Source organism: Gouania willdenowi, chromosome 13, assembly GCF_900634775.1.
Source record: "Gouania willdenowi chromosome 13, fGouWil2.1, whole genome shotgun sequence".
Lineage (NCBI taxonomy): Eukaryota > Metazoa > Chordata > Actinopteri > Blenniiformes > Gobiesocidae > Gouania > Gouania willdenowi.
This window is the reverse complement of record NC_041056.1, coordinates 18,958,436-18,977,288: the sequence shown is the minus strand read 5'-3', so window position 1 is coordinate 18,977,288 and position 18,853 is coordinate 18,958,436. Positions and strand designations below refer to the sequence as shown.

General features: G+C 37.5%; 1 protein-coding gene and 1 long non-coding RNA gene across 5 annotated transcripts in view; one reads left to right on the top strand and one right to left on the bottom strand.

The window, feature by feature from the left end:
* Positions 1-14,638, top strand: part of aipl1 (aryl hydrocarbon receptor interacting protein-like 1) — a 43,239-nt gene extending 28,601 nt beyond the window's left edge. For 3 of the 4 annotated variants that reach the window (XM_028464860.1, XM_028464859.1, XM_028464861.1), the window contains 5 exons: positions 9,110-9,289; positions 11,703-11,891; positions 11,972-12,148; positions 12,226-12,367; positions 13,946-14,638. In XM_028464860.1, coding sequence (XP_028320661.1) covers positions 9,188-9,289; positions 11,703-11,891; positions 11,972-12,148; positions 12,226-12,367; positions 13,946-14,145 — 810 coding nt within the window. In that variant the 5' untranslated portion in view covers positions 9,110-9,187 and the 3' untranslated portion in view covers positions 14,146-14,638. Of the gene's footprint in view, positions 1-2,860; positions 3,017-5,245; positions 5,378-9,109; positions 9,290-11,702; positions 11,892-11,971; positions 12,149-12,225; positions 12,368-13,945 lie in introns of those variants that run through there. The other variant, XM_028464858.1, reaches the window with a different exon arrangement.
* The window catches only part of LOC114474494 (uncharacterized), a 43,197-nt gene extending 27,208 nt beyond the window's left edge, over positions 1-15,989 (bottom strand). Inside the window, exons 1-2 of the long non-coding RNA XR_003675371.1 lie at positions 15,875-15,989; positions 15,652-15,758 (exon numbers count right to left, since the gene is read on the bottom strand). This is a non-coding gene — a long non-coding RNA (uncharacterized LOC114474494). The remainder of the gene's footprint in view (positions 1-15,651; positions 15,759-15,874) is intronic.
* Between the last annotated feature and the right edge of the window lie 2,864 nt (positions 15,990-18,853).

Genomic DNA, 18,853 nt, shown 5'->3' with positions numbered 1-18,853 from the left:
TGCAGAAATTTTGATCTAAATGTTATGCATATAAACAGGAAAAGGGAAAGCTTGATTCCAGATGTGAACAAGGGTTTTTCATTAGTTATGATAAGAACAGCCCAGCCTATTTGGTTTATTACCCTGAGACTGGAAAGGTTAAAAAACACACACTTGTAAAACTTGTGAACAAGACAAATGTGGAAAAACAAACAGACTAAAAACAGCTTACTTACACGCACCTATTGACTTTGAGATTTACACTGATCAACCACAAAGTTATGAAGAAGGTGAAGGTCTGGTGTGGGAGCTGAAAAAATCTTTATATGGTCTGAAACAATCGGGCCAAAACTGGAACAGAGTTTTACATGATTGTTTGAGTGAAGATTATTTCAGACAAAACCCAGCAGATCATTGTGTATATGCTGAAGAGACAAAACATGGAAAGGTGATAATGATCATTCGGTTGATGATCTCATAATTGTAGTAAGCAATGAAAAGGTCATGAAGATTAAGATGAAAGATTTAGGTAAACTCAAGCACTTTTTAGGTATTGATTTTACTCACTCTGATGGATGTGTAAACATGTCTCAGGAAGCTTACGTCAAAAAAATATTAGAGAGGTTTGACATGCAAAATTGCAAGCCCCGAGAAACTCCCTGTGATCAAACGCTGTTACACAGAAAATGCTGTAAAGTGGAGTGATGTTAGAATGTACGGAGAGGCTGTGGGCAGCCTTATATCTAACATGTACATGCCCAGACTTAAGTTTTGTGGTAAGCAAGCTTTTACAATACTTTTGTGAACCAAAAGAGGAACATGGTGAAGCATGTACTAAAATACCCGAAATGTACGACAAACAAAGAGTTGTGTTTCATGCGAAACGACAGTGAGGTTTTAGGCCTAGTAGCCTATAGTGATGCTGACTGGGCAGCAGACAAATCAGACAGGCGCAGCACCACAGGCTACAGTGTAAGCCTAAGTAAAAACAGTTATTTTGTTTCTTGTTAAACAAAGAAACAGCCTAGAGTAGCACTCTCAACATGTGAAGCAAGACAAAATGTCCCTTTTGTATTGTTCTACTGAAGAAATGTTAGCAGATGTCATGACTAAACCTGTCACTAAACTGAAACTAAGAATGTTTGCATGTCTAATGTCTGGTCTCTAAAAGATCGAAAGACGCACCTGTATAACATTTTATTACAAGGGTTAGGGTTAGGATTTCAGCAAACTGAGTACAAGTTGGAGTGTTAAGAGACACTCATATATTGCGTGTACTCATTTTTCACAACAGGAAGGTTAACTATGATTAGGTTATTTATTTCAGGCTCAGTAATTTTAATTAATTGTAATTGAGCTTTCGTAATTGAGAACGTAATTGTCTTTCTGAGGACACAAATTGTTTGTAATTTAACTGTAATTGGAAAAATGCTGGTCATTGTAATCGCAATTGTAACTGAGCATGGGAAATTGAAAACATAATTGTAACTGAAAAATGTGATTGACCCCAACCCTGGTTTGATGTGTTATCTTGTACATCAATGTAATCATCACCTTTTCAACCCCCATTGTCTGTTTGCAGCTTATTATCCGTTCAGATCTGTGACTGTTGTGGTCAATGAGACCTTCATGGACGGTTAAGTTTAGAAATGTGTAACAAGTCAAAGGCTTGAATTACAGAATCATAAACACCTGCGTGACACATGCATAAAAATTCCAACCAGGAGCTTTATTCATGACTGACGTAGCTGGGATCATAGTTTTGAGATGAGGCACGGAAGGGACTGTCCAAGTATGACCATCATCTGTAATCTATGAGGGAAACTAGTGCACAGCTTTCCTCCATTTAAGTCGTTTTGATACACATAGCATGCACGGAGTTTAAAGATTGAGTCGAAAATCCAAAAAAGAAATTGCTTGCGGCTGGGGATCAGACTGAGTGGATTGAACTCAGGCCATGTTGCTTATTCCTTTCAAATCTTTGGAGGAAATAAGAAAGATAGACCGTGAGCTTTAATACTTCCTCTTCCAAATCAAAACATCATAAGGTTGGAGCTATCACTTAGATTGGCATTCAAATGAAAATCAAACATTTCAATTCCTCTGGTAGCCTAGTAATAGACAATAACATATACCCAACATAGATACATTGTGCAATATGTGAAATCATTGTGCAACACTTACATTTTCTCATGACCGATTTTATATATATATATAGTATATTCATTTCTAAAGATAATCAACATTGCAATTGCTTCTATCATAAATATTATAAATAAATCTTAAGTCTTCATTTTTGATGTCTCCTCTCTCCAAAACCTGTTTGTAAGCATGGCATGATGTCATGTGGTTTTTTGCAGTGTTGTGCTGTTTGTAGTGACAATAAGGACAAGACAACCAGCCTGCAGTCTTTATGGATGACATCAATGATAACATCATCTATTCAGGGAACACCATAAATTCTGACTACATTGAACCTGCATGCACGCACTTCAAACCTGGGAAATATAAGAGCCTGTGCCTCTTATGAAGCATAGCGACATATGCTTCATATCTTAGGATACAAATTAATGCAATAACTTAACAAAAAAGTTCTAGACTTTGCTCTGTGTAGTATGTAACCATTTGTATTACAAACGAATCTGATGACTGTACTGTCTTTTAAATGTTTTTCTTTTCTCTCCCGTTTTCATTCGCCTGGTCCACTCTACATGTCAGTCAGAGATGAGCAGTTTTTCCTCTTCATCTCTCTTTCCCTCCTGCTTACCTTCTATGCCTTGTAGAGGCATAAAAGGTTTACGCATCCATAAACATTATGCTATGTGCGTGTGTGCTGTGCGTCATGGAAGGATCCCTCCCCTGCCTGTTATGTATATGAATGAATAGCTTTTACACAGGGAATGTCTCCTCCCCTGGAAATCTGTGACTGAACTTTCCAGAAATAGTGTATAACTTCCTTTAAGTGGAACCACCGCATCAGCAACAAGTTTCCAGAAGGCCTGACAACGGCAGACATTGGTGTCACGCGTCTGTGTTGGTGAGATTTTGTGCAACTCTTCAGCAAATCAGCACATATGAGTTCACACGGTGCATTTTTACATGAACACACAAGCATGAATGCACAAAAAGCACACGGAGCAACAAAGAAGAGTGTAGGTGGGTGTGACGCAAGAACTGTGAGTCACTCTGACACAAAACTGTTAGAACACGTCAGCGTCACACCGTTTGCTCCAGATCAATTGGTTTTGCACTGGTATGAATTAATAAACACAGGTGTGGACACAACTAAAACTCACATGGCGCTTATTCTTAGGCTCTCTCTCCAGAAACCCTAAACCTTTAATTCTGAGCCATCCTGGATTTTCAAATGACTTCAACTCACCCAATTTTATTCTACATCAACGATGATGTAAGATGCTGTAACCATGACAACAGAGACCTGTCATTCAATTTGAAACCCATTCAATAAGTCCATAATGCATTTTTAGAGCTTCAGTAAATACATTGATAATGGACATTTACATTTATTTTTAAAGTAAAAGATAAAACATTACACGGTCCCTGCATGTCTTCAATTTCCTGTAAATGATTCTCAGTAAAATCCTGGAGAGGCTCAGCTATTGCTGCAGTGTCAGCCTGCTCCACAAGAGGGTGGAAAACTTCTTTTTAAAAGAGAGAGGTATTCAGTTCATACCAAAGGGCTACTTACCAACAGCCAACCTGAGAGACAGAGAGAGAGAGAGAGCTGATAAATTATCCCACCTGATCATCATTAGAAAACAAAACTTTTTAACAATTTTGTCTCCAGGAAGTTCAATCCAGCACAGATGTACAACTAAAGTAATATGGAACGTTCTTCTTGTTGTAGAATAATTGCCTCTTCGAAATACTTTTGTGAGCAACAGGAGGCTGGGAATGCATGCTCTCACACAAACTCACAAATACACACACGCACACACACTCACACAATGCCCAGATGGGACACAGATGTTTAACAGACAAGGTCAGGGAGTCCGTACAGTAATTGTCAGCTCCGTCATTGCTCAGATCACCACATCCACATAAATCCTTGAAATTTCCTCTGGAATGGAAACAGCATCTTACTCTCACAGACCTATTTGTGTGTTTTTCATGTTTTTTTTTTCCTTCTCTTGAACACAAACCACACTCTCTCTCTCTTCATACCCTCGGACTGTTATGTGTTGAACAAATTCAGACAGTCACTTTCACAATCATGCATGTGACAAAACACTAGAGACTTGACATGAAACAGAAAAAAAAACTGTAAGGTGTAGATGGTTTGCACTGATAAATCTTACTCAAGTAGAAGTACTGTTCCTTGATTGAAATTGTACTCAAGTACAAGTAAGTCATACATGAAATACTCAAGTACAAGTAAAACGTAGCTCAATTAAATAGTAGTCAAAGTAAAAGTTACTAATTACTTTCATCCCCCATGTTTATTTTTGGTAATAAATCTTAGCATGGTTCCCTTGGATACAGTAAACATCTCTTGTATAAACTTAAAAAGGAAGAGACCAAATCGATATATTTATCATACTCCTATAAATTTATTAGCTCTAAAACAGAAACAATAACCGCAATCAAAGCTGTTTTGGTGTGGTGCATTACGTTTAATTTGATGCATTTGATTGTTGTCTGTTCATTTTATTTTGTGTAGCTTCACAATGTCCGTTGGTCATTTTAAAACAAACTCAGTAACAGATGGGTGTAGACAAATTACTTTACTTCTTTTAAAACATACTTAAGTACATGTAAAATTACTGATTTAAAAATATACTTAAAAAAGTACAAGTATATTAAAGCAACTCAATTACAGTAATGTGAGTATTGTAATCTATTACTTTCACCTCCGCATAGTAGGTAGTTGTAGAGCTGTTTTCCTATAAAATTATTGGTAAGAATCATCTTCTGTGTTGTGGTGTTATCATTTATCAGTTTAGTTTTAATAGATCTTTAACAGATCTTCAGCCAAACATAGACTGCAGCACAGCGGTAACAGAAGAAACCTACATCTGAGGAAATTCAGGTAGTATAATAAATTATTCATACCACAAATCTGTGCCCACTATCTAATGATATGTAAACATGTTCCCTAAGAAGCAAAAATATAACTCTAATCTAATACAAGAGAGAAGCAGGAACAGAAGCACAAAAGGAGCCTTGTCTAATCCCTTTATCTCTACCTATCCTAATCCTAAAGAACCAACGCCTTCATATCATCACCACAGTTTTTATTTTAAAGGTAGTGTAAAGTTGGAAGGAAACGAAGGTGTCAGACATGCAGGACACACTTCTCCTGGGGCCTGAGGGGGTAAAGAAAACCATCCTGCATGGAGGCAAAGGGGATATTCCAAAGTTCATCACAGGTGCAAAGGTAATGTAAAGAGTTTCTAATTAGTCCAAAAGTAAATCTTTTTATACAACCAGATTGTTCAACATTTTTCATTTTCCTTCAGGGGTTATTAACAAAAGTAATCTCGAACAATGATTTAAGTGCTGGGCCTGTTTTGGACGAATACAACAAGGGGATTGTAGAAAGATTATGTATTGATTTCTGTGCAAAAAATAATACATAATCATATGCATATTACATGCATAAGCAATGAAAATGTAACCACAAGACAAACTATGACCTCCTTGGCTGTCTGTTCACTGACTTTTGTAATTTAATTTTGTAAATCAAGCTGTGTAGTGTTTATAAAGTGTTCATATTGTAAATCAATTCTATATATGTATTTTTTTTTTTCTATGACCTGACATAAGTGCTTTAAAACCTTTAGTAAGACTTTACTTTCCTCATGCTTCCAGAAATATTCCACAGTTCATAAATAACTTAAAAAGAAAACTCATAGCAGCCCTATTATCCTACCTACTGCCACCTACTGACCTAGAGGGGTATTCAAATCCCCCTGCGTACTGTACAGTTGTGAATGCAGTTGAAACAAGTAAATAAATATTTTCAAAACCCTAAATTGTTTGACAGCCAAAGTGAAATTGAACATTTCACACATAACTGCTACAGAACCTGTTGTTGTCAGTAAAGGCCAACAGAGGACAGTAAAAACATGCTGGTCTCAAACATAGACTGTAAATGTACTTGCTTGGATGTGATTGAAATATAATTGCATGAAAATATGATTTAGAGGAAGAGATTAATTTTACCATTTTACAAATAAACTGAAATACAGTATTTACTTTCTATTTCATACACTTTTTGTGCATTTTTTTTTTTTTTGTTTGTTTTAAATTTAACATTTTTTAAGTTGTGGCCCATAATAGTAGTCTTTAATTGCTTGTACACTCATCACTCTTTAATCTCATTGAATCGTATGTTGGTTAACTTTACAGTATGTGTAGAGTCTCTCATTTTGTTCACCGAATCAGTTTCTTAATGCAAATGCACACTTTAAGCAAATATTACTCCTAAAGGAGACCATTTATCCCAAAAAAAAGTAACAATGGATTAGTGAAACAGCTTAATGTGAATTTTTTCTCTGGTCTTCTTATGATAGATGGAAATGATGCATTGTAGTTTCAACACAAAAAAGTTTAAAACTGCTTCTGAGGAGACTAAAAAGACGCCGCCGAGACCCGGTCCCCTACGCAGACCCGCCTTCTGCATGTCCCCCGTCCGCCCCAACTGCCACAAAGGGGGCTGACGACGGCAGTAAGGCCAGGGATTGGGGGGGAGCGCCATCGACGCGGCGAGCAGGGCTGAGCGCCAGGCTTCCGGCCGCGATTGCTCCTCCAGCTGCGGCGCGAGCCCAGCCCCGCTTCGCATTCCAGCCCGACCGACCCAGCCCTTAGAGCCAATCCTTATACCGAAGTTACAGGTCAACTACTGTCTGCATACACAATCAAAAGACAAGGGAGGCTGGCCCGACTGACTGTTGATTTTTGCGACAGTGCTGTGTCGTTTGTGGTAAACATCTCATGGATAATCTTAAAAAGGAAGAGACCAAATCTTGCACAATTGGAACCTAACCCGTCGATTATTCTCAAATATTATTAACGCATTTTATCCTTTGGGTCAATCTGACACCAGGCATATTTGCCCTGAACAAGTGCTGTTGACCTCAAAGGTGCATATTTCCACTTTCCAATGCTGTATATCCCCCTCACAGAAAGTACCTATGGTTTGCTTTCCGGGGGGTTTGTTATGAGTACTGCATTCTCCAGGAAATAATTTTTCTGGGTATGTCCCTGTGCTCAGTGCCGTTCACCGTGCGTCTTTCACAGGAGTGGGTGGAGACGTTCGGGGCGTGTCGTCTGAAATTGTTTCGAACAGGCAAATCTGATCTGATTGTGTCTTCGTTTACTCCTCCAGCGCGCTCACATAAATTACTTGGAACTTTCAGCAATGTTCCTCTTGCTGATTCACTTCCTTTCATCTCTCAGGGGACATCATGTCCTGGTGAGGACGGGCAACACCACGGCGGTGGCATACATCAACCGACAGGGCGGGTTGTGCTCACGTCGGTTGCTGTCACTAGCATGCAAAATGATCCTGTGGAGTGTGGGGTGTCTCCTCTCGCTGAGAGCAACGCATGTCCCAGGGATCGTGATCATGGGCGCGTCTAGATAACAGGTCAGCTGGGCAGCGGGAGCGGGGCACAGTTTTCCACCCGCGTCCAGACCGTCTGGCGCTGTGGGCTTGGCCCCTGAGTGGCTCAATCTGTCAGCCATGGGATTATCACAGTGCAATTTTTAATCATACAGAGTGCTCGAGCCCCCTCCACGAGGTCTCTTTATGACTCTAGGTGGAGGTTAATTGAGGGGTGGTGCCTCCATAGGAACCACATCCCTTTTCAGTGCCCGGTGGGAGTGATTTTGTCATTCCTGCAGGACCTGATTGACAAAAACAAAGCCTTTTCCACTGTGAAAGTGTATTTGGCGGTTTATGAAAGGAGCACGGAGGCTCCTCCCCGTGTCTAGACCACTGGTACCATGGTGGGATCTGGCGATAGTTTTGGAGGGACTTAAACATCCTCCTTTCGAACCACTGGAGAAGGTGGGCCTGAAGTTTGCCTCTCTTAAGGCTGTCTTGTTACTGGCTCTAATTTAGGCCAAGAGGGTCGGTGACATCCATGCGCTCTCGGTTCATCCGTTGTGCGCTCAGCTTTTCCCAGGTGATGCGAGGATCATCCTAAGACCCAACCTGGCCATTGTGCCGAAGATTGTGGGCTCAAGTTCTCCCATTGCCCTTTTGGCCTTTTCTGCCTCACAGGGTGAGCAGCGGCCGAATGTGTTATGATCAGTTTGTGAGATTTGCATGAGGAGCGATCAGCTGTTCGTCTCCTGGGCCAATCCTCGCAAGGGGAAGCCTGTTACTAAGCAGCGCCTGTCACACTGGGTGTTGCAGGCTATTGCTTTGGCTTACATGTGTCAGGGTCTGCAGCTGCCTACAGGTCTGCGTGCACACTCGACTCGGGGTCTTGCCACATCCTGGGATTTGTTCAGGGGAGTGACTGTGCAGGACATCTGTACAGCGGCGAGTTGGACCTCGCCCCTCACGTTTGTCCGCTTTTACATGCTGGACGTTTCTGCCTCGTGCATGTCCCAGGCGGTTTTACTGTGATGTGATCAGACTTCAGCCCAGGAGGCTGGTACCGCTCGATTAGCATGTCTGCACCACGGGAGTTTCCATATCCCATAGTGAGACATCTCACAAAATATTATGAAATAGAACTTTAGGTTATGTATATAACTACGAGTACGAGTAATATGAGTGAGATGTCTTACCAGACTCCCCTTCTTGCTCGAACAAGGAGAAGAGGTGGTTATTTTGAATGGTGTGCGTCAGTCCGTGTCCTCCTTTTATAGGTGGGTGACCCCCAAACTGACGAACGCGCTTCATTAGCCAATCAGGATTGGCAGATTGAAATAAATGCTTCTGAGGAATACAGAGAGAGGTTGCATCCCATCGTGAGACATCTCACTCATATTACTCATAGAACTGGGGTTATATACATAACCTAAAGTTTTGTTCAGTGTTGAATAGATTTGTCCATTCTTTAGTTTTCCACCAATGTTTTTAGTCATGTCCTCTCTTTTTGATCAGTTATATATCCGTTTTTTCTAAAAATTACACTTTTTCTGTTCCCAGGTGACTTTCCACTTCCGCACCCTGCTGTGCGATGATGAACGCACAGTGATAGATGACAGCAAAGTGGCGGGGACTCCCATGGAGATAGTGATTGGAAACATGTTCAAACTGGACATCTGGGAGAGCCTGCTGTCCTCCATGAGGATCGGTGAGGTGGCAGAGTTCTGGTGCGACACCATCGTGAGTGGCAAGAGTTTGCTTTACTATCATTTCTTCTCACATCTTCTCTGGAAAATGTGACTGACTTCACACGCCAGATGCGGACATTTAAAAAGCTGTTTTAATGAACCAAACAACAGGTTTTGTGTGTTTGAGGTGTAGAAAAGTGAGTTCTGAGCACAACGTGCTGCTGTGATGCAATGGTCTGAATCATTTGTGAGTTTAAGGAATAGAAATCTCGGTGTGGCTTTGGATCAAATTATCACACTATAGGATTTTTCCTCCAAATAGAACTGAAAGTGATTATTCATCATCAGCTGGATGTCTGAACTTTAAATGAAAGATAAAGTTCCTCCCAGTACACTGAATTAGTATTTACATAGTGCTTAGTTTAACAGCTTTAATCTAATCTTTGAACTAATTCACTGATTCAAATTTGTTTGTTTTAGAAATCATAAATATTAACTTTCAAACACCTGGCACACTATAAGTGTAGCAAAATAAAAAAAAAAAAAATCAGCTGAGGCTTGGGAACCATTGCACTATACATATATAAATACCGTTTCATTCCTATTTACAATATGAGATTCTTTAAAATGTGTGTTATCACTCGTTCATTCCATTATTATGTTCTATATTTGTCTTTTATAGGATTCTGAGCAAAATGTTGTAGTCGGACAAACTTGGATTCAGAAATTGGAGAAAGGGGGTACTTGAGCCACTGTTATAAACGATGTGGATGTGATGGAGGTCTTGTTTAAAGCGTTTCTTTCAAACTTGTGTCCAAGTCTCCAATATTTGTGCATTTAACTAACTTTTATTCCAATATTAGTTTAAATGTCAGTCACTTAGTAACGTGCAAAACAGAACAAGAAAAAACATAATCACAATCACCTTTTACCCCATTGCAAATTAACAGAACAGAAGCACATACTGTAAGAGGGGTGTGGGTGTGTGTGTGTGTGTGTGTGTGTGTGTGTGTGTGTGTGTCATTAATCCACAGTAGCTTTACTTTTTGTAATCAGCTCTGATTACTGCTGACTCACCAGCACAGACTCTCTCCCCAATTAGATTAGATGGAGCTCATTAGCTAACAACAGCTGGGCTGTACCACAGGCTCAGCTACATCATATGCAGCACACCAGTGCTGGATGTGTCATATTAACCCTTCATTAGCTGAACATAGTGTTCAGTATTAATCAAAGGGAAAATGGACAATATTGTCTATTTTAATGGGAGTCAGGGAATCACACTCTTTACTCATGTGGGAATTACACATCTTCTCATAAACATTCCAACCTTTAACTGAAGTGTTGGGTCTTGGCTCGAGATGGGCATCACATCATGCACTATAAGAATATAACAACCACCATATTGTCACTATATACGTTAATGGGGTATTAGTAAAACACACACACACATATATATATATATATATATATATATATATATATATATTAAATGTTTCTGTGTTCTGTTTACATTGTTTTTTGATGATACAAACAACAAAAACCCATCTTTGAGTAAGCTAACTAAAACTTAATTCAAATTGTTGGTAATACATTGGCCTTTTTTTTTAAAGAAAGTTTTGGATTTTAAAAGCTAATAACCTTTGAGCTTTTAATACAGAAACAAAACCAATATAAAAATGTATCATTTCATTATCATAAAATTATTGTTATTGTAAACTTGAAAATACTAAGTTATTACAAATTCAATTTGGGGGAATTTATCTTAAAACTAGTAAGTTTTACACTCACATGCAGTATTTCTTCAACTGTTATAAAGTGCAATTGCAATTAATCTGAATTACATAAATTAACGTAACTTAAATGTATAATTTTTATCAAAATCTACTTTACAAGTATAGCTCTCTCAACATTTTTCCCCCCAAATTATTACATTGTAGTTATTTCAACTTAAAATCCTGAACACAACTTCAATTAAAGGAACTCCGGGGGCAAACTTCAGAATTCATTCATTGTTCTTCTGTTCCAAACCTTCAGTCGTCCAAACAAAAATGTTTGCAATACTTTACACACATTACTTATATAATGCCATACTATACTATAATATATATATATATATATATATATATATATATAATCTATACTATACTAATACTACTATATATAATACTTTATACACATTGCAATTGAACTGTGGCAAAAAGTATTACCAACAATAAATGTTGGGGTGAAAGTAACTAGTAACTTTTACTTTGAGTACTATGTAATTGAGATACTTTTTACTTGTACTTGAGTATTTTATGTATGACTTGTACTTGTACTTGAGTACAATTTCAATCACATAACAGTACTTCTACTTCAGTAGATATAGCAGTACTCTTTACACCTCTGATGGCAGCTGTATGTCTATGTTTGAAATGTTTATTTTAGTAGAGCAACAAATCTGTCCTTTTTTCCCACTCCAGCACACTGGTGTTTATCCACTGGTGTCCAAGAGTATGCGACGCATCGCTGAGGGCAAAGACCCAGTGGACTGGCATCTCCATTCATGTGGAATGGCCAACATGTTTGCCTACCACAGTCTGGGCTATGACGATCTGGATGAGCTGATGAAGGAACCAAAGCCTCTTTACTTTGTCCTGGAGCTGCTCCAGGTATCGGACAAACAGGACAGCATAATCATAATAAGAAAAGATTTGATTTTAAAAGGAGCCTCTCTGTGGATGATGAACAGGTGCAGCAGCCCAGTGAGTACAACAGGGAGTCATGGGCTCTGAGTGATGAAGAGCGGCTGAAGGTGGTACCTGTGCTGCACGGTCAGGGAAACAAGCTGTACAAACAGGCACGCTACCAGGATGCAGCACAGAAATACAAGGAAGCCATCATCTGTCTGAAAAACGTCCAGACCAAAGTGAACACGTGGCAGAATATCTGATTAGAGAGACATTCAGGTGTCCCAGTATGAGTCTGAAGGTGTTTCCATTTCAGGAGAAGTCATGGGAAGTCCCATGGATGAAGCTGGAGAAGATGGCCAACACCTTGACACTTAATTACTGCCAGTGTCTGCTACGCATGGAGGAGTTCTATGAGGTCATCGAGCACACCAGTGACATCATCAACCAGCACCCAGGTGAGTCATTGACCAATGAGGTGTGATAGAGTTTAAGTTTGTATTGATCTTTGAAATCACAGAGTTCAGATTATGCAGGTAGTTGTTTATGGGCAAGGCTGGCGTCTGCACCATCACCCTTAAACTCATTCAGTGCCATTGACGTAATATTACGTCAATTACGTTTTATCACGTAGATTACTAGAATACACCCTAGCGAAGGTCCCTCATCAATATCAAAGCTGTAGTGTGAGATAGTGACCACCTGATGCCCTAAAGGTGGCAGCAGCGCACCTTTAGATGATAGATTAGCCACTGATGCTACCATTAGCTAAGGAGGGAGAAGCAGGGACGAGGGAGATTATGGCGCTACGAAGTGATATTGTGAAGTATCCAGCAGCTCACAGCACCACATACTAAAACAGAACGTGTGGACCTGAGTGGATTATGGATAATCTTGCGATCGTAAAATAATATTATTAACTAACCGGGCCAAACGGGTCATCGCTGCGTGTCGGGAGGAAGAGGAAGTTACGTCTGTGTGATTGATTGGGGGGGGATACAAATACAATACAGTACAGATACAAAATACAGTAAGCAAAACATTCAACTCTGAGCCAGATAGCAAAATAATAAGAATTTTGCCATCAAAAGTCTTGTCTCAGTGTTGTTGTTGTTTTTTAGAAAGAAAAAGCCTGTTTTCTCAGCTTTTTGCTCTGAAACTAGTGATTTGTGTAAAACTTGCTCTATTCAACTGCTGATTACGGAAGAACATGAAAGTAGAGACTATAATCTTTCAGAATCTGGTGTCAGATTTTTGATTGTCATAGTACAAAATATTCTGTGGGTCTTTAAATATCAGTCAAAATGCTCTAAAACTGGGGGTAGAAATTCTGAAAATGGCTGGCACTGAAAGAGTTAATTATAAAAATCAGAGCTGGCCCTAAGCAATTTGGTGCCCTGGGCAAGATTTTAGGTGATGCCCCTTTCCATAACAGTAAATTACACTGCTAAATTAGATATCATCAAACAAGAACCTGAATATTTTTGTCACTGACCATTTCTTTTATTTTTTTTTAGAAAACAAAAAGTCTTTTTTCGTCCTGTCATCAATTATCTTTTTTATTCTAACTTAGTTATTTATTTCACATAACACACATGCACAATTTGTAAATATCTTTTCAAGTGTCTTTTTTTAGCATCTTACACTGCTGTCTTTGTCATTATCTTGTATGTATGTTGCAAAGTAAAATAGAAAAGAAAACAAAAGTCAATCAAAATGATAAATGAAAATGAATAAATTAGGAAAAACACTAATTATTATTTAAATGTATAAATACAATCAAAATGAATCTAAACAAGAAAATGTTTACAATTTAAAATTCATTCCATCCATCTATTTTCCAACTCGCTTTCTCCTTTATAGGAGAATATTAATAATAACAACAATAATAATCACCTTCAAAATGAAAGCTATAGATCTTTTTTCCCTTTTCTTGCTCAGGAAAAGACCTGCAACCAGCTAAAAATGGGTAGTTGAACGGTTTGTGCCGTCAGTGACTGCTATGTTATGTGTATGTGTTTGAATCTGTCCTCTAGGTGTGATGAAGGCCTTTTATCTGAGAGGAAAGGCCCACGTGGAGGTGTGGAACGAGGCCGAGGCTCGACAGGACTTCAGCAGAGTCCTGGACCTGGACCCCGGCATGAAGAAGGCTGTAAAAAAAGAGCTGGCTGTGCTCAACATGCGCATGGAGGAGAAGAACCAGGAGGACAGAAACACATATAAAGGAATGTTTTGAATCATATCTGTAATAAACAGAAATATGCTAAATGATACCTGCAATCAGTAAGTGAGCCACAGAGCTTTTTTTTCCTTTTTATTTTTCTGAATAAAATGATTGACGTCACACAAAACTGGCATTATTTGCTCTCCTTTAGTTTCAAAGTATCTTTTAACAAGATTGTTCATTTAGCCAATTTGCCAACAATTTGGAGATTAGTATTTATCACCAAAGCTTCTCCATAGAAATGTACTGTATACCAGTGTTTGCTTTCTGACTAAACCTGGTGGTCAAGATGATTGAAAGTGTTTACTGTATTTGACCATTTGAGGTTGAACTCAGAGGCTACAGTCTTGATTGAAATTGAAAAGAAAAGAAAAAAATCACGACATCATGTGGATACGCTTTAATGACTGTACACTACGGCAGATAAGAAATAGGGGTGTTGAAAAAAATTGATTCAGCGACATATCGCAATATTAAGTCGCACGATTCTCGGATCGATTCAAAATGCATCAATATCGATTTTTTAATTTATTTTTTATTTTTTTACCTTTATTTAACCAGGAAAGTTTTTTCCACTCCAGGAGACATTGTAACTGCACAAAGAAGTGCTGAAACCTGGGCATGTTGACCAGCTTGTGTTTTATCAATAAAATCTAAGTACTAACTTTCTGTATTTATATGTTGTTCTAGGCATATACCTCAGTTAAGTTGCACTAAAGTCGAAGTTGGTTTAAAAGCCACAGGCAGATTGTATGTTATTTTTTTTTATTTTAAGTTGTTGGCACATGGCATGTTAAAGCCAATGTTTTGAGTGTAAAATATGCCAATAAAATATATTTCATACATAATGTTCTCATGAAGTTGTACATATTTACAAATTAGATGTTTCTTAAGTCATATATTTAAAAAAAAATTGTAATAATCGCCATATACTTTAATATCGGGATATATCGTATTGTATCATGACATATGCATCGGGATATGAATCCAGGCAATTCACACCCCTAGTAAGAAAGATACAACTCGGAGATCCAATTCTTTAAAAACACGTTAGGTTCTCCGAAATTGGTTGAAAACATGGCTTTCCTTTTGTGTAAAAAAAAAAAAGTCCTGTAGAGCCTAGGTTCTCAAAATGGGGTACGGGTAACCCCAGAAGTACACAAATTGTCATGTGGGTACGTGAATAAAAAGTAAACACAGTGTGAGAACATTAGAAACTATAGAATATAAATAGCGCAGCAGTCAGGAGCCTCCATGCATTGCCATAAATGAAACACTGGCCTCTGTGAGACCAACTTCTAGTGGTGACAGAAAAACTATCTCAATAAAAAAAATGAAAATCTAATGAGAGTTTTGGGTGATGATGAATATGTTGTGTTACTGATATACTGTATGTTCAATCAACAAATGTTTGGTAAATCTATTTTTTTTTTCCCAAAATATAAGAAAATGCCAGTAGACTTATGAATGAAATAAAGCAATGATAATTGTGAATAAGGTGTTTTCTTGTGTGCTTACTGTAGCTACTCCTGGTCGGCTCAAAAATGACTTTATGCCTCGTACTGATGTCCACAAGCATTTATTTCTTCACAGCAGTAGAACATCATTGTGGAACACCGTGAAAACTATGAATGGGACAAAAACAAGAGCTATGTTGTCAACATGTACTATTTTGGTCACTAATGACATATTTCAAATATACAACAAAACATAAACAAAGTAGAATATAATATAATATTACCGCGTGTGCCTGGTTGACCAGTCGTAGAATAGGTTCTTAAAGGCAGAAAAATCACATTTTCATCACCATATTTTGCGTCTTGACTTTTTCCCTTTCGCGGGTAATTGCACACTTTCACATCCGGTTCAAAAGTCATGTCACGTGACCATCGACAGGTAAATTACTCTTTTTACATGTTCAATAAAATATTAAATAAACGTTTACATCTTAAAGGCTGTGTTGCTTATTGCTGTGGACAGTATTTTATCATTTTAAAACTTATTAAATGAAACTTAAAGTAGCATAGTCTGACCTCTTGTGGGAACCTATAAAATAGCGCCAGTTACACTTTTTTTTTTTTTAAGTTATTTTATTTATTTATTTATTTATTTTTGCGTAAACTACACTTACAGATTATTCTTCTTTTTGTAATTACATAACATTATTTTACATATTATCCCTCAACAGGAGAGGCAACATTCAGAGAAACTGTAGGGACATATTACATATTATTATGTTTTTTAAGTGTGCAGGAGTAGAGGATACATGGCTTCAGGGAAAATGTGAAAAGTTTGGGATATTTTTACCACTAGATGGTGCACTGCTCCTAGTCGTGGATGAGCCCAGGGAAATTACCCTATTTCAGCAAGATTCGAATATTTAATGTACTTATAATACAAAAAAAGTATACTTAAATTTGACTAATTTAGCATATATTACAACATATACTTAAAGCATACTAAATACATTTTAAGTTGTTGCACTTTAGCACGTAAAAATATACTAAATACACTTCCAGTTAAACTTTTTTTTTTTTTACAATTTCTTTACAATTAAAACATATTTACTACATTAGTTGTTCCAAAATAGCATGCTTTAAATTAATAAATCATAAACACACTTAAAATATATTAATGATTAGTGTGGCTTCAATTTTTATTTATTCATTTATTCATTTATTCATTTATTCATTTATTCATTTATTCATTTATTCATTTATTTATTTATTTATTCATTTATTTATTTATTTTATTTATTTATTTATATTAAATGTGAACCAAACTCAGACAGGGTAAGTTCAAACATCTGGGGCTGATGTGTTTTTGGTAAACAGTTGAGTGGGATGTAAACACTTTTTGCAATGTCATGACATCACATTCATTCAGGGAATCCCCATTCATCACTTCCAGTGCTGTCTCCCCACCATCACTGAGAAGTGATGCAGTTAGCCTGGGAAATGAGGCTGGAGCTAATGCTCTACCTCACTATATGTGGAATAATGGCTTAAAGATACATTAACACACCCATCAACACTTCACACTAAACCAGCTCCAAGGTGAGAAAACAAGCATTAGAGTGTGCATAGATTCTTTAAACAGCATATGTTGATCTCAGTAGGCCTGATCTTTACCACACACCTGGGTTTTTACGGCGCTGGTTAAAATACTGAGTCAGAAGGGTTTAATTTATGATGAAGGGATGACGATTAGGCTGAGGAGGCAGAGGAGCGCTGTAAAGACTGCATAGCAGCACAAGCTGCCTCTGGCTCTCCTCCATAAACCACTGATGCTGATGTTGGGAAGAAAGAGGGAAAGGGAGGAGGGGAAGAGGGGAGGGGAGTAGGGGTGGAGCAGCTTCACTCTATTCAAAATGTGTCAAGGAGGCAGTGGAAAGCACGTTAAACAGACCAGGAATCCATGAACCAGCATCCTGTACTCAAAATAAAATACCAGAGCAAAGAGCTCTGTTGACTGTAATAGCCATAGCAACAGTCACTTTACAGCTAGCAGAGGTGAATGTAATGAAGTACTCACGTTACTGTCATGGATTTGCTTTCATGGGTACTTGTACTTTTTTGAGTATATTTCTAAATCAGTAATTTTACTTATACCTACGTACGTTTTAAAAGAAGTAAAGTAATTTGTCTACAAACAACCGTTACTGAGTAAATTATATACCAATTTTTTTTAAATAATTCAGCCAATGGCTGATGTCTAAAGCTGATTTTGGAAGCCGATATTTGAGCCCGTTATACTTTTCTTTTCTTTTTTTAAAGCACATTGAATATGAAAGACAATTGAAACACTCATATGATATAAATGTATATATTATAAATTAAATTAAATACACCAATAGAACTCTAAACATTTCTTGAACTTTAAATATACCCGTACACAACCAAGTAAAACAAAAACTACAGGACAAGTAAGTAGCAGTAAAGCACGACAACAATATACTGTACAATGAGCAATGTGCAAGTAGTGTGATACTTGTATGATGTGATTTTTACTGTGTGAAATATGGATATATCTTGATATTGACAATATTGTCTTTTTCCACAAATTAACTTCGTTCTGACTGGATTCTGTCCCATGTCAAAATTATAGTTTAGTTTTTATTAGTTGACAAAAATGTCAATTCATTTTGATATAGTTTATGTTCACAGTTAGTCATAGTCTAGTTATTTTCACTTAAAAAAATGTAATCCACAAAAACTATGATGAAAATCAGAATCAGATATACTTTATTTATCCCAGGGGGAAATAACAGATGCTCCAGAATATTTCAAATGAAAATAAAAATCACTAAAACATAGAGAAAGAAAACATACATAATTAAATAAAAGACTGTTAATGAAATAGGGATTAAATACAAGTATACAAATATAATACAGATAAATACACAGAGGTGTAAACAGTACTGGTATATTCTACTGGTACTTGATTGAAATTGTACTCAAGTACAAGTACAAGTAAGTCATACATAAAATACTCAAGAACAAGTAAAAAGTAGCTGAAATAAATTTTACTCAAAGTAAAAGTTACAAGTAACTTTCATCCCCCATGTTTATTTTTGGTACTAAATCTTCCCATTGTTCCCTTGCATACAGTAAACATCTCATGTATAAACTTAAAATGGAAGAGAGCAAATATTGCACAATTAGAACTTAATCTATTTTCCACAAAGGAATCAGGATCAGAAAACGTACGACTAAGAACT